This window comes from Parasteatoda tepidariorum, chromosome 3 (assembly GCF_982258835.1).
Source record: "Parasteatoda tepidariorum strain Cologne lab strain chromosome 3, Ptep-v5.0, whole genome shotgun sequence".
NCBI lineage: Eukaryota > Metazoa > Arthropoda > Arachnida > Araneae > Theridiidae > Parasteatoda > Parasteatoda tepidariorum.
Window position 1 is genome coordinate 70,687,775 of NC_141757.1, and position 15,937 is coordinate 70,703,711.

At 28.1% G+C, this 15,937-nt stretch overlaps 1 protein-coding gene across 2 annotated transcripts in view; it reads left to right on the forward strand.

Moving 5' to 3' along the window:
- LOC107452653 (structural maintenance of chromosomes protein 4) overlaps nucleotides 1–15,937 on the forward strand; it is a 55,996-nt gene that overhangs the window by 8,371 nt on the left and 31,688 nt on the right. For both annotated transcript variants that reach the window (XM_016069198.5, XM_016069199.4), the window contains exons 4-7: nucleotides 8,478–8,669; nucleotides 9,369–9,542; nucleotides 13,394–13,558; nucleotides 14,689–14,816. In XM_016069198.5, coding sequence (XP_015924684.1) covers nucleotides 8,478–8,669; nucleotides 9,369–9,542; nucleotides 13,394–13,558; nucleotides 14,689–14,816 — 659 coding nt within the window. The remainder of the gene's footprint in view (nucleotides 1–8,477; nucleotides 8,670–9,368; nucleotides 9,543–13,393; nucleotides 13,559–14,688; nucleotides 14,817–15,937) is intronic.

The window sequence follows — 15,937 nt, forward strand, 5'->3', positions numbered from 1 at the left end:
TTTTATAAAATTAGTTTATTTTATTATTAATATTTTATTATTTTCAGTTTATTTTACATAATTTTTTTTTAAATTATTATTTTTATTTTCGCCTCAATGCTTTAGCATGAAAAGCATACTTATTAAAATTAATTTTTGATATTTTCTTCTTCAAATTTTGTAAAAAAATTTAAAAATTAAAATCTAACTTAATTTACTTTTTAATCCAAATATATGACATACATAAAGAAATTCCATGATTAATGCAATTACTCTCACCTAATAAACATTAAAACTAGTAGACATTTACAATAAAACAAGCCAATCTGCTCTTGATATTTAATTACAATCCATTTAATTACAAAAATGTATAAGATGTAGAAAAGTGATGAAAGAGTAGAAAACTAACGAAGATATTTTTCTCAACTACATGTTTATTATGCCATAGTGTTTTAACTAATAAAATCCAATAAATGCGTCAAAGAGTATTTGAAATCAAAATCTCGGATAATATCTAAGTGAAGTTCTTAAATCAAGTCATTGTCCCTTTTCATCTGTAGTTATATTATTTAATGAAGATGACAGATTTGGTCACTGAAGTATTCCTAATTCGATAACATCCTAACGAAATTAAATACTTAATATCCCCTCAAAAAATAGTATACTATACCCTCAATATATATTGAGGGGATAGTATACTATTATTTGAGGGGATATTAAGTATTTAATTTCGTTAGGATGTTAAAAATAACAGGCAATTGTGAGGATTGGAGAACGAAGCTAGTATGAAACAAAGCCTTCTAGTAATTCATATTATCACAATGTATCCTTTTAGATTGTTCTGGAAAATATGAGATGTAATCGCAATCTGGAAAATAAAGTTCCAATAATTCAGATATGAAAGCGCTCGGGCATGTAGGCCCCTTAAATATTGTATAATATATTGCTCGATATGTGATAATATCCTATATATAGACTATCAGCAGCGTTTATTTCCGATGACAACAGCCAACAATAAATTTAAAATTTAGTGCAAAAGAAATTAAACTATAAAAACTGGGGTATTAGCGAAAAAAGTGAATTAGAACAATATCACGAGTAATTGAGTAGTTCCGGAGCGCGAGTAGTTGGAGAGCGACTGCAAGCAGAAGGATGTACTCCCAATTTTCTAAAAATACATAGTAGAATCTGTGAAGAAGCTAATTATTTTCAATGATTGTTTAATTTATTCTGCTTCGAAGAGTGAAAAACATGAATTATATTATGTTTAACTTTTCACTCTTAAAAATAAATCACTTAAAGCTATTTTATCGAACTTAGTTTTTAAAGTTTTTGAATAATATAATTAAAACAGGGGATCTGGGTAAATACCTTAACTATGATAATCCTGATTAATAATAAAAATATACTATATATTATATATATATATATATATATATATATATATATATATATATATATATATATATATATATATATATATATATATATTGTGTGCACAAGGGATGCCGTGAGCACTTTATTCTTTAGACATAACTCAGAAACGCATTTTTCTTAAAAACAAATACATAAGTAATTGAATCAGAAAAATTCCCAGAATGATAAAAGGGGCTGTGATAGCCTGGTTGGTAGGGCACTGAGCTCATGTCCAAAAGGTCGTGTGTTCGACCCCAACCGACCGAACACTCCCTGTGTTTACATGGTGACTGATGCACGTTAAATCTGTCGATTCGTAAAGTTCTTCAGGAGTTTCCTTGTCTTTTGGATTGGTTCAAATTACAAGGCTATGGAATTGAACATTAGTAGTCGTAAATTTAAAATTGGGTAAATTGTTCAACAATGGTTATAAAATATAATTATAAAAGATCAGTGGTAACTCAGGATAAAAAGCTCGCCTCCCAAATGAGGAGAACCAATTTCGAATCTCAGTGATGGCTGGTCGATATGAATTTTGCACCCTGCGACTCCCTAACCGCAGTACTGTTTTAAAATATATCCAGTGGTGGACGGACTCTGGGTAAGAGTCCCCTTTCAGTTGAGCTAACCGTAAGAAGTTTTAGTGGTTTTTCTCTATATGTACCGCAAGCGTGTGTTAGTATCATCAAAACACTTTTCACGGAGGCTGGTTTCTCCCAATGCTTGATCCAAGAGTTCTTTTGTCTTCTGGGTTAGGGACAAAATTACAAGGCTATTAAATTGAACAATGATAGTTGCAGACTGAGAACTAAGTCGGCTTCTCAACACCGGTTATAAAATTAAGTAAAATAATTATAAAGAGAGCTGCGGAGGCCCAGGGGATAAGGCATACGCCTTCTAATTTGGAGACCCAGGTTCGAACCCAGAGGTGACAGGTTGATAAGAATTCTGGTCCCAGCTCGCACCGACCGCAGTACTGATATAAAATATTCTCAGTGGTCGGCGGCTCAGGGTTAGAATTCCATTTTCAGTTGAGCGAATTGTGGGAGATTTTTGTGGTTTTCTTCGCCATGTAATGTGAATGCCGGTTACTAGTTCAATGAAGCTACGAGGGTTAGTTTGTTCCAATGCTGGATTCAGGAGTATATAATCCAGGTGTTCCATTGAATTATGTTGTATTGTTGTAGATTAATCAGTTTCGAAATGGTAAGAGACTTTAAAAGTTATAACTAATTAAAATAAGTCTAACATTAATTTTATAAAAAAATTGCTGTATAATTTCTGATTAAAATACGTATTTACAAACTAATTTAATCTATCATGATTAACTTAATATTAGTCGATTCTTCACTACTTGTAAAAATATTGAATGTCTGTTATATAAATTGAAAACAAATCGTTGCGCGTAGTAAATGGCATATAAATATTTTCTGCATGCTCATTTAAAATTTCTTCAAATTTAAAATCTTTATAGTAAGAAATGTACTCAGAATATTTAAAAATATGAATATGTAATCAAAATATTTGGCAATCCTTAGTAGTTTAAAGTTATTGTATGAATAAAGGATTTACCAGAAATTAAATGGTTATTAGAAAACTGAGCAGCGGTATTAGTGTATCGACATTTCAGTTGCTGATAGATATGATTCCATTTTTTATTCAAGATTCCGATAAAACAAATACATTGAAATGTTTATATATATGTATATATATATGGGCTGTATAGGTCGTCAAAATAATCGAAACAATCCAATACCAACGTATTTTTTCATATTTCTCAAGGAATACTTAGAAAATTATTTTAGAACTTTTGAAGTGTTAAAGTCATGCGTTTTTTCATATATATTATGGAAGTTTAAAGCATTTAGAGATTTGAGGGACCGGTAAAAAATTAAGAACCAAAAATAATGTTTCTGAATACCTTATTCGAAAACAATAAGCGAAAAGCTTGTAAATTATGTCAATAACGTTGATTATCATATGAAATAACAATCGTATACATACTAATATAATTAAACTTGTGTTATAAAACAATTTGATTTTTTTAATATTTTAAAAGTTATTTAGCATTCTTTTATTATGCATCAGAAAGTTTTATTTTAGTTTTATTATACATAAAAGCTAAGTAAGCGAGGCATCTTAGCTCATAGTAGTCCACTATCTCATTTTAGTAGGCTTTGCTTTGAAAAATCGTATTCTCCTCTATATTAGTCCCTGCTAGTACAACTACACATTTGAATAGCCAGAAAAAAACCGGTTTTATGCATCTACCCCATAGTAACAGGAAGAGATGGATACAGTTTCTTGTTTTTCTTATATTCATTATTTAGCTTATTTCCTTTTTTTTTTTTTTTTTCAGTTTTCGTTTCTTACTGTTTACGCTGTTTCGAAAATATAAAGTAAACGCGCGACGGAGGCGAGATGCGAATACATGGGGGGGGGGGAATAAAGATTGTATACAGCTGAAAATTGTATTTGTAAAAATTTCTTATTTCCGAAATCTTATCAATAATGATTTATTATATTTTGCTATTTTCTTTAAAAAAAAACTGGCAACTGTCAGGAAAAAAATTAAGATCGTAAGGAATAAAATAAGATTTCACTATTTGTGATTACAAAATATTCATCAACATTTATTTTTTTCGGATAAATAAACTGTCCCGTATCTTTATTATAACTGTCCGAAAATATATTGATATTTATGGATTAAAAATAAGAAATGATTTTCTTACCGGTTTCCAATATTTCCATTTTGTTTTTTATTTTCTCCCTTCTTTTACTTCTTTTTTTTAATAATTGTCGTTGAACAGCCAACCCAATTTCCAGTTTATGACTCAACTCCGTAGCCTTGTATTTTTGAACACAATCCAGAAGACAAAGTAACTCTTCAATCAAGTATTGGGAGAAAATTTGCCTTCGTGGAGAACGTCTTGAAAGAACTAACACGTCTTTGTGTTAGGTGGACATGAAAACCACGAAAACCTACCACGAATAGTCCTGACGGATCTATGATCCGTCTGACACTGAGGATATTTTTTGCTAGCATTGCGCTCGGTGTGAGCCGTGGGCGGATTTCGTATGACCAACTATCACTTGGATTCGAAATTGAATCACCTCATTTGGAGGAGAGCACTCTATCCCCTAAACAACCACGGCTCTTCCATTTTGATATGTATGTTACCGGCAAAGTTTGAAAATCAACATTCTGTGGAATGCCAAGGCGTTGTTGTACCTAAACTAGCCAGTGCCTGAAAGAACTCTTATTTTTCACATTTTCTAAGCATTCAATGTAATGAAAAACCTCAAAGTATAAAATATGATTCGTCTATGATTCGTTTCGAATGTAATGAAATGTAATTCAAACGTCTTTGAAGCTCACCATATCAGAGCAAGTAGATTAATTTTAATTTCTTCATTTGTATATGAAAATTTTGTTTCCCTTTATATGGCATGGATTCTACAAGGCATAAATTTTGTTTTATCCAACTTTCATTTTCTCTACGCATCTTGAATACAATTATTTAATGGCATTACTTAATAAATGTTATTTTTTATTATTTTTTCTCTCTCTCATTATTTTTTGCGTATAACATTTTAATTGTTGAGGAATGCGCGTGATTTACATAATAGCCTTATCAGGATCTTTTTTCTTACTTTGCCTAAATATCATTTGTCATTCTATAGAATGCCTAGCTATTACATATAGTGTCTAGGGAAAATATGTAATAATTCTCATATTTCATGCTTGGAAAAAAAAAAAAAAAAAAAAAAAAAAACCTGACATTCCATGCAATGTCATGGAATGCCGGTGTCTTATACTTTACCCCGGTAACAAATGTATTATTTATTGAATGTATTATTTATTATTTATAAGAAAATGTATTATTTATTGAAGGGGTAAATCATGTGTTATTTTCTGAATATAAATTCATGTATCTAGTTTCAAAACTTAAATTTAAAATTATTAAATAATGTAATTTCCCATTTCATCGAAATTGGATTATTCCATTAAATAATTACACAATTTCCCATAAGAAAATGTATATTTTTTCTAAATTTTTTTTTTGCGAGTTTGCCGTTTTGCTATTAAAATTGCGAATAATAAAAAAAATTAATAACAGTACACATTTTTACTTTTCAGAAGAAAATAATGTTTATTATTTGTTGAAATAAAAAAAAAATTGTATTTTGATAATAACCTGAAAGTTGTAAAAATCGCACAATCAATTTATTCCAAATAAAGCTTCACATAACTTTCCCTCTGAATTCCTGTTTTTAATGTATGGGCAAATGTATATTTTGTAAACTCGATTTAAATAAAATTTATTGAGAGTAAATCAGAAACTTTCACAGTTAATGTTTTTAAATTTGTGAAATTTTTTACCGATAACTCAAAAATAATTTATTAAAAACTTTTGCAAATTTTCCGATTTGTAGATTTCTATAATTTAATGAAAGAAATACAGAAACATTCATTCAGGGGAAGGGGGATGATTATGAGACGGACGCACTGCCTAGTTCGGTATCGAGGCTCGGTGAGGGGGTTACTAACTGCTGACTAAATAATAATAATAATAAAGTATAGTGTCTTTCTATTTGTATAATACCAGATTTCAATGCATACCCACAATATTAATTCTTATCTTTCATTCCTGAACTTTAAGAATCGAAGGAAACATCAAAGACGTAAAGCGTTTTCCAAAATAAAATTCGCAAAACATTAAGAAATTTCTACAAGTTAGGAAAATTACTTATTCCACCAGTAAGGAGAGGTTAAATTTTGGCTACTTTCTTTCGAATGAACCGCCATTCCTTAAACCAATCAATTACCAGTTCTTTCCGAGGGGACTAAGGGGTTGCTTTTTTTTCTCTTCGCATAATTAGGTAAATAGACGTCTTCGTTGTAGATGGCAGCACAATAACTCAGATAGCTAAGATTTAAAGTTCAAATTTCGGCGCAATTTTTCTTCGTCCAATTTCAAAATATTTCTAGTTTTTTTTTTTTAAATGAAAGATAAGAATATAATCTTAATTTCCATGGATTAAAAAATTCGATGAGAGAAAAACTACTATGGATAAAAATTGTTTGAAGTTGGATTGAGTTTTTTGAATTTAAAAAATAGTAAAAAAAATTTTTTTACATAATTTCCTCCACATTAATTAAGATATTTTTATTTTCTTTCGTTTCCAAAAAACAGAATGTTATTATCTTGAAAATTGACGATTTTATGTAAGGCTGAACTGTCCATAGAATAACATGGGGGTTGCTTTTCTCCCGATCGAGCGAGCGAACGGCCTTAAATTGATGTAAAATTTTATTCTCCTTTGTTGCACATACTTATAGCAACAAAAGAATGATACTTATTGTATCTAATAGATTGTTTAGAATTTTTCCACCATCAACTTGACCTATCGTTGTCCTACACCTAGGACCTCTTTATGCTACACCTAGTTTGTATCAATGTTTGATTTGTTACCTTGTATGTCATATTATTTACATTTAACACAGTAAAACACATTCCTATCTTGACATTAAGCTCTGTATTCCATCTATCAGATTTAGGATTTCTAAAAAAATATTAGGAGCAGGTTATTAGCAGTGTTGTAGTGCCAAATTTTTCATTAAGTTGGCAGTAAGAATTTTAATATTTTATGTCATTTTTTTAAAAAATAATATGTCAAAATCTTAGAGAAACTTTATTTTATGTCAAATATGTTTACAGCAGCTGTGATACACTGTATTGAACTTATCAATCAACTTGAAAAAAAAAATTACAGCACATAAAAGAAAAAAAAAATGTAGAAACAAAACCTGTCTTCAATTAATAATATAATTCCACGACTACTAAAGTTTAAAATTATGAACAAAATGAGGAAAAAAAGTGTTGGGACATTATTTCCCAGGTGCCCTCTCCTCAATACTTACGGCTATCTGCTAATATTTCTCTTTAAAAGTGTGAAAATAATTATTTTATTTCATTAAAATTTTATTTAGATAAAATTTTTTTCAAATGAAGTTGAAATTTTTTTATTACTTTAAATTTTAAATAGATTTTTGAATATCACTTCTATCTTGTAATTAAGAAAAAATGTGTCGCTAATAGCAACTTATAAGCAACTTTCTACTGATCTGTAATTTTGTATACACCCTGGCGAAAGTTTTCAATCTTTCTCCAAATTTTTATATTTTTAGTTTGAATGTTTAATACCGAATTCATTAATTCCATATTAATATTAATTCATTAAATATTATTTCAATTAGTATTAATTCATTTGAAAATTCATTAAAACTCATTTACGTTAAAGTGATTTCTTGTGATGGCAAATGAATAAATTATGATGAACTATGATGTATTTATAAAAAATTATAATATTTTATGTTATAAGAAAATCATAATTACTCGTAGCAGAATTTAGATTTGGTTAGTCAGTCTACAAGGTTTTACTAGTACATCACATCCAGTTTAAGCCACTTACCCAGGATTTGATTGCACAAATCCAATTAATTATAAGGATGCTGATTTTGGCATTTTATGTATCAGGCATGTTTTTTTCACTCCCAAATTTCTCTCAGATTTTCTATGAGCTACATGTCAGATGCTTCTACCAGATAATCGAGATATAATAAGGTGTATGAATGTATAGTGAACCAATCACATTTTCTTCCAAACTGAAAGAACTTAGCTGTTATCAACTTCAATATTTGAGATATCAACAGCATATTCATGATAAAGATGTTGACTGTTGGTAACACCTGGTCATAGAGAAATTTTAAACATGCATGTTGGTTCATATTATTGGTCACCTTAGTGTGAGTTTAGTATAATAATAAAAAAATATTTCTGACATACTTCTATTAAATGATGCTTTTCATGACTTCTGTTGGAGAGACCAACATATTTTGTCTGATGTGCTTATGCAACATTACTTTAGGGTTTGTGATGTTTAGTAAAAATAAAATTTAAATTTTTGCTTCCTTAATGTAAAAACAAATGTAAGATCCTTTTAAAAAAACATTTCTCATATTTAATTACTTTTATACTCAATGTCAAACAATTAATACTTTAAATTTAATTCTGCAGAATTTTTCTTGCATCGTTGGACCAAATGGCAGTGGGAAGTCAAATGTCATTGATGCTTTGCTATTTGTATTTGGATACAGAGCTCAACGAATACGTTCAAAGAAAGTTAGCGTCCTGATCCATAAGAGTGATAAATTTACTGATCTCACCAGTTGTTCTGTTACAGTAAATTTTGCAATGATTAAAGATCAAGTAAGTTTTTTTCTACTGTTATCAAATTTTTAAAAGAAAGAGTAGTGTACTTTTTTTTAATAAGGCATACTTTTTACCTCTTTGATAAGGCAATAGTAATTTTAAAATAAACTTTTCTAAGTTGTGGTTACTAGTTGATAATAATTGATTATTTTGAAAATATTTTAAAGTTTCAGTAACATTCACACAACTAAACTTAAGGTATTACTTTCACTGCATAGTTAAAATATGCAGTTGTGAATGAGAACCTGATCTGATTGGTGAACTATATTTACTTATGAAAAACTTGTCTACATGGTTCTTATTCGTTTCTCTAAATTCATATTTGCATAATTTTTGTATCCAGTGAGAATGGTGTATAACACTACAATTTGGTATTTAATAACCTTTTATATATAATTACTCTTTTGTAAATAAAATGTAATTATTTTATCTAGAAAATGTTTATTAATGATTCTATGTTTTTTTAAAATTTTTTTGCTTTTATAATATTTAATGTTAAATAAGATGATAGCTATATTTTATTGTTAGGAAGTATTCTAATAAATTACTTGTTTATCTTTATATTATGTTAAAATTGAAAATTTAATAATTTTTTATTATTTCTAACTTTTCTTAATGATCAAGTGGTCTAACTATTGTTTTTTTTTCATTATTGACTTATGTACAGTAGTCTAATGTGTATTTGTGTTACTTTAGGGTGATGATTGTATTGTTCTTCCTGATTCAAAATTTTGTGTGACAAGAACAGGCCACAAAGACAATAGTTCAACGTATGAAATTAATGGTCGACGAGCTCAATATAAGGATGTGGCAAATCTGCTGAAAAGTTATGGCATTGATTTAGAATATAACCGTTTTATGATTTTGCAGGTGTATACATAATTATTATATTGAATATTGTTATACACTTTTATGAACCATTCACATACTGTGTTATTCAAAAAGATAGACTGAATTTAATTTTTATTTAATGAAATATAAATTAGATTTGTCTAGTCTACTTACTTAAGAAAGGAAGTTCTATAGTTCTGTTTGCTGTCACTTGGGTGATGTTGTTTGTGTAAAGAGTCAGTGCAGCCATGCTCTTTCGCGTGTGTGAAAAGTTTGGTCACACTGGAAGGGGACACATAAAACTTTTATAATTTGTGTTAAAAAAAAATCTTTCCTTTTTTCATAAGTAGGTAGATTGTCCAATTTATACTTCATTAAATTGAGTTTATTTTTTGAATAACCTTGCACATTATTTTCTCTTTTTGTAATATACTAAGGAAAATTAAAAAAAAAAAAGTATTGTAATTATATCTATGGTTTCTAAAAAAAATTATTATTAGATTTTTTTATCTTTTTTTATTTATTTACAATATTAAAATTTCATTTAAGATTTCATTCAGGGTGGCCACCCACCTGGAAAACCTTGAAAACCTGGAATTATCAGGGAATTTTTTTATACTGGAAAAAACCTGGAAATATCAGGGAAATTTGAATAAAAACCTGGAAAAATCAGGGATTTTTAAAGAAAAGCTGGAAATTTTTCTTTGATGATTTTTCAAATTTCACTAATTTAAATTATTTGCTAATTTTCTTAATTTAAATTATTTCATCCATTATACCCACTTTTTTTTAACGGAAATGTATCGCCAAACAGTTGAAATATCATCAACTTAGCGATACTTTGCTTGCATCAAAATTTGCTCCATTATAGTTCTGTTAAACTAGAATGCCATATAAAATTCTTCCACGGTTGCTAAACAAATGTGCAAACTTTTGACCGCTATGGGAATTTAGGAAAATTTAGGTAAGATTCTGGTGGGAAAAGGGATTAGGATATTAGCTTCTGTTTTTAAATTCTGTCCTTGGGCTAAATCCATTTATGGCTCAAGTTTGTTCCGATGCTTTGGTGGTTATTTTTTTTCTCTATTTTGACAAAATGTTTTTGTATTTTTAACTTTATAAAATTCTCCGAAAATTAGTTGGTTATAATTTTATGATAATAGATTTTATATCGCACTCTTTTTCTGAAAGCTTTTCTACTCCTATTCAAAGAAATCTGTGAATTATTTTTTCTGAGCAAACCAACCAATCACACATTCTTTTACAATCACTAACAGCAATGTTTGTCAACAAATTTTTACAATTGTTGCATTAATGCTAATTTTTTCTATTTCATTTTAACCTCTTATAACATATTTTAATTTTAAACAAAAAAGGCTCCTTTGTTGGTCAATATATGATTTTTGATTCAAAATTTTGTGCCAAAACATTAAAAAATAAATAAAAAATCTTGAAAATTGTCAGAATAAATTATGTTTTTCAAGATGATATGTTAAAAAAATAACATTTTGAATAAAATATTTTATAATATAGACACTTTTCTTGTACACATCTTACACTTTATAAGAAAAAAGAAACAGAAACCTGGAAATTTTAAGATTTTTATCTGTAAAACCTGGAAAAATCAGGGAAATTTGAAATCTGATTTGAGTGGCCACCCTGTTCATTGCAATAGCTTTTTTTTTAATTATAAAAAGTTTTCTTCACCTCTCTCTTTCTCACTTTTTTTCTCCTTTTGTAACCACTAAAAAAGCATTTATCATTTCTTTCTGATAAATTGAATATTTCACATAATTTCTTTAAAAGGTTCCAAATAAAATAATATATTTTAACTTTACATGTTAAAAATGACATCTTTATACAAACTACTTTAAGGGAAGGCTGAAAATTCTTTATAATTCATGCAAACATCTATGACTGAAAAAAAATGTGTGCTTATAAAATTTTTCAATGAATGAAACAATTGTAATTTGTAGTGAAACAGAATTAGAACTAAATTTTAAATGTTTTGTATTCTTGCCTTAAAGTGCACCCAAAAAAAAAAAAAAAATGGAAGTAGTTAGCCCCAAAACAGCAAAATTCATGTAGCTAAAAATATTTCTGAAAAGTATATTCATTGTTGTTAACATAAAATACTGACATGATGTAAAGCCGTCTGCCAGAGAGTCAGAATTCAAACATATGACACATGTATAATATCTTGTGAATGTTATTGCCATGTAAAATGTGATTATTTTGGTTTCCTTGTCTTTTGAGTTTAATTTGAGAAGATAATTAAAATAAATATTTTATTTAACAAATCAATAAAATTAAAAAAAATCTTAGCTTAGTTTTCTTAAATAAAGTAAGCTGTTATATTATAAAAAAATATATGTAAGTGTTTTTGTATTTCTATAGAGAAACCTGCAAGTTGAAGTTTCTACTATAAATTAGTGTTTTTTTAAAAAATAAAACTAAAGATAAATTTTTTAGAATATTTTCAATTTTAAATCATAATTTTTAAAGTTATTAATCTAACTGGAAGGCCATGGCACAGAATAGATCAAGATGGCAAAAACTTATTGGGCGGCCTTGGCCTGTCATAGGCTGTAGTGCCCAAGAAGAAGAATCTGATTATAAATTAGCTAGATTACAAGAGATGTATTTTCAACAAACATATTTTATCTATTCTACTTTTTTTTATATATTTATTTATTATCTCGCATTGTGCATTTGAATCTAACTGAAAATGCTGAAAAAATTGTGTTGGTTGAAATTTATGCTTTCTATTGATTGCAAAATGCAGGAAATAAATGAACTGAACACAATATTATACTTTTAACTGAAATGTTTTAATATCTGAATGTTTTGTATGGATTAGTTACCCATATTTTTAGGGTGAATGTAAATGTTCCTTTGAATTTTTTATCATGTCTTTATATTAAGATTACTTCATATTTAGAAATACCCTCTTACATAAGAAAAAAAAGTTAAAATATATTTTATATTAACCATTTGTTTATGGCTGATACAACATATGAACCAAATGGCAAACTTCACCATGTTAAGTGCCATAAGCAAAGGATTGAATTATTGAAGATAAAGGAATAATAATTTTATGTTTGATTACACATTCAAAATAAAATGAAAATTGATCTCGTTCCCTTTTAAAAAATATTGTACTTTTCAGAGAGTGAAAGATGGTTAACTGACTAACTTATTTTGATGGCTTAAGTTTAAGTTTTTTTTTTTGCTGTCACTATCGAATAGGGAGAAAGAATATATTTTGTTAAAGAGTGACTTCAGTGTTCACATACAAAATGAGTTTAAAAGTACCGAGAAATTTTTTTCTCCACCAAATGAATCCCGGCCTTTTATATAAACAAAATATTGATGTTTTTAAATCATGTATGATTAGTATTTTAATGTTTTGATTTGTACTTACGACTAATCACTTCTTTTATTCATTATTAGAGATGCTAAATTTATAAAAATTCTCAATTGGAAAAATAATTCAACTGATACTTTTCATCCTCTCTAACTATAACTTTAGTGTTGTAATGTTTTACATTAACAAAAATCTCAGTTAAAAAGTTTCTTCACATTATTGTTAGACATTTCGATATTTTATACAGAAATAACTTTAATTTTAAAACAAGGTCAATTAAACAACAATCTGTGTATTCTGCAATATTGTGTATTGTATTCTCAGTCAAGTTTAGATTAAGTTAATATTATAAGACATTGAAACTGAAGCATATTGTACATTTCAAATATTTATAACTATACAAATGTTCAAAATCAATGACATGTTATTTTAAAATGTATCAATAAAAATAGATTATGTTTAATTGATTTTCAGCTGCGTTAAAGTATAAATCTAATTTTCTTTAATTATTTTTGCATTTCAGGGTGAAATTGAATTGATATCCATGATGAAGCCTAAAGGTGTTACTGATCAGGATACTGGAATGCTTGAATATATTGAAGACATTATTGGTTCAAATCGTTTTATCAAGCCAATTCAGCATTTTAATGAAAAAATGGAAGCAGCCAATGAAAAGAGACTTGAGATGGTACTTTTTAAAGTTTAATTTATTTTTTTCATTTTTATTTAATTATTACTATTTTGTGAAATATTACAGTTGTTCTAATTGTAAAATTTTTTTAAAAATTGCAAGCAACAAATGACAGGAAATTTAAGAAGGTATATTTTAACGATTATATTACACTTTTAATTTTTAACTATTTATCACAGTATAAAGAGTTTGTTAATATGTTTTAAAATTTATATTGCTATTAATATTGAACCGAATAAGGCAGTGTGACAAAATGCTATTGTTAAAAATGAATAGCCTGCAAAAATCTGCCTGAGAAGATATAGTATAAAATTTATATCACTTATTAAAATATAGTTACATTTATCTTTTTTCTAAAAAAAACACTATTTTTTTAAAAATTTTTTTTAAATATTTTTATTTATGGTATCTACAATATCAAACTTTTAAACACATTTTAAATGTTATTAAAATAAAGCATCCTTGAAAATTAAGTCACAAATTTTATTTAACAATACTGAAACTTTCAGGTGTTAATAGTAAAGTTTATAAATAAAGTTTTTTTTTTTTTTTAAATTGGAGCCAATTTAGAAGAATATCTGAATTAAAAAATATTCAGAGGCATTTTAAATGCTCTTAAATAATATTGAAAAGCTGTGATATAATAGTGTTTAGGCACTGAGCTGTCATTGTTATAGACTGGGATTCTCACTGGGAAAGTGGCAGCTTGAAATAGATGTATTGCATTTTGGTACAAGAAGTACTCATATTTGCTGAATAAATAATTACCACAAGTTGTATTATCTCAGAAAACTTCCAAGATCTTGCATTAATTGTATGGAAAGATGGAACATCTGCCTCTATTCATTATTTTTTTTCATAAATGTTTGTTAAATTCTTTGTAAACTTACAGAAATACAAAATGCATGTATGTACAAATTTGTCTGATAACTATATAATAGATTGTGTAGGTTTCTAAACAAGGAAGAAAATGTCATTCTTTATTGTTTTTCAATTATAAATCACATTCTACTGTTTATTTCAACCTCTAAAACATAGGTTTAAATCTTTTGTTTTTATTAAGGAACGTTAACTACATTTCTTGATTACATTTGTTTGAGACCTTATGTTTGAATGTTTATTTTTAGTTAAACAACTTAAAAATTATAGAAAAAGAGAGAGCAGATGCAGAAAAGCCCAGAAACAAAGCCCTGGAATACTTAGAACTGGCAAATAACTTAACACTAATGCAAAATTCTGTTCTTCAAGCTGAAATGTAAGTACAAATAGTTTGCTTCATTTTTATTTATTTAGATAAGGCAAAAAAAAAAAATCTGTTAACAGGTAAATGTTTCGAATTTTGTTACAATATAATTCTGAAGCCTATTTCATTTCTTATTTTAGTAATTTTGCACATTATGGAAGTTACTCTGTGATTACAGAAAATTAGAAAAGTTATTACTAAAATACATCTTGTCATATTATTACAGCATTATATATTTTTTAATTTTGTTTAATTCTTAAATTACTATTTAATCCTCTAATTCTTTTCTTAATAAAAGTTGTAAACTTCTTTTTGACTCTTTTGAGCAGAAGTTAAATTCTATAAATAGATTATCTTTTTATAGCTAATTGTAACATTAGCATAAAAATTCAAGCTTGTTAAAAGGTTAGATATAAGTTTTAAAGTTTATTACAGCAGTTTGTAAGCAAATGAGTTCAAACTTGACAATCCTTTTTTAAAGTTCGATCCTCGCCGGCCGAAGACTCCCCGTGTAGTAAATGGTGACTGATGCACGTTAAATCTGTCGAGTCTCAAAGTCCTCCATGTTCCCACAACAAATCAATACCTCTGGGGGTACTGATCCAGGAGTTTCCTTGTCTTCTGGATTGGTTCAAAATTACAAGGCTACGGAGTTGAACGTTAGTAGTCGTAAACCCATGAAATTGGGTTGGCTGTTCAACGACGGTTATAAAATAAAATAAAAAATAAAATAAAATCCTTTTTTAAAGAACCGTGATGGTTCAGGGGATAGAACGTTTGCCTTCCAATGAGGCGAACCGGGTTTAATTCCTAGTCGATACGAATTCCGCATCCGGCTTGCAACGACCAAAGTGCTGACGTGAAATATCCTCAGTGGTAGACGGGTCATGGGTTAGAGTCTCCTTGCTGTCAGGCTAACCGTGGGAGGTTCTCGTGGTCTTCCTCTCCATGTAACACAAATGAGAGTTAGCTCCATCAAAAAAAGTCCTCCACGAAGGCAAAATTTCTCCCAATACTCGATCCAGGAGTTCCCGTGTCTTCTGGATTGGGTTCAAAATTACAAGACTTCGGAATTAAACATTAGTAGTCGTAAACCCGTAAAATTGGACTGGCTGTTCAACGATGGTTATAAA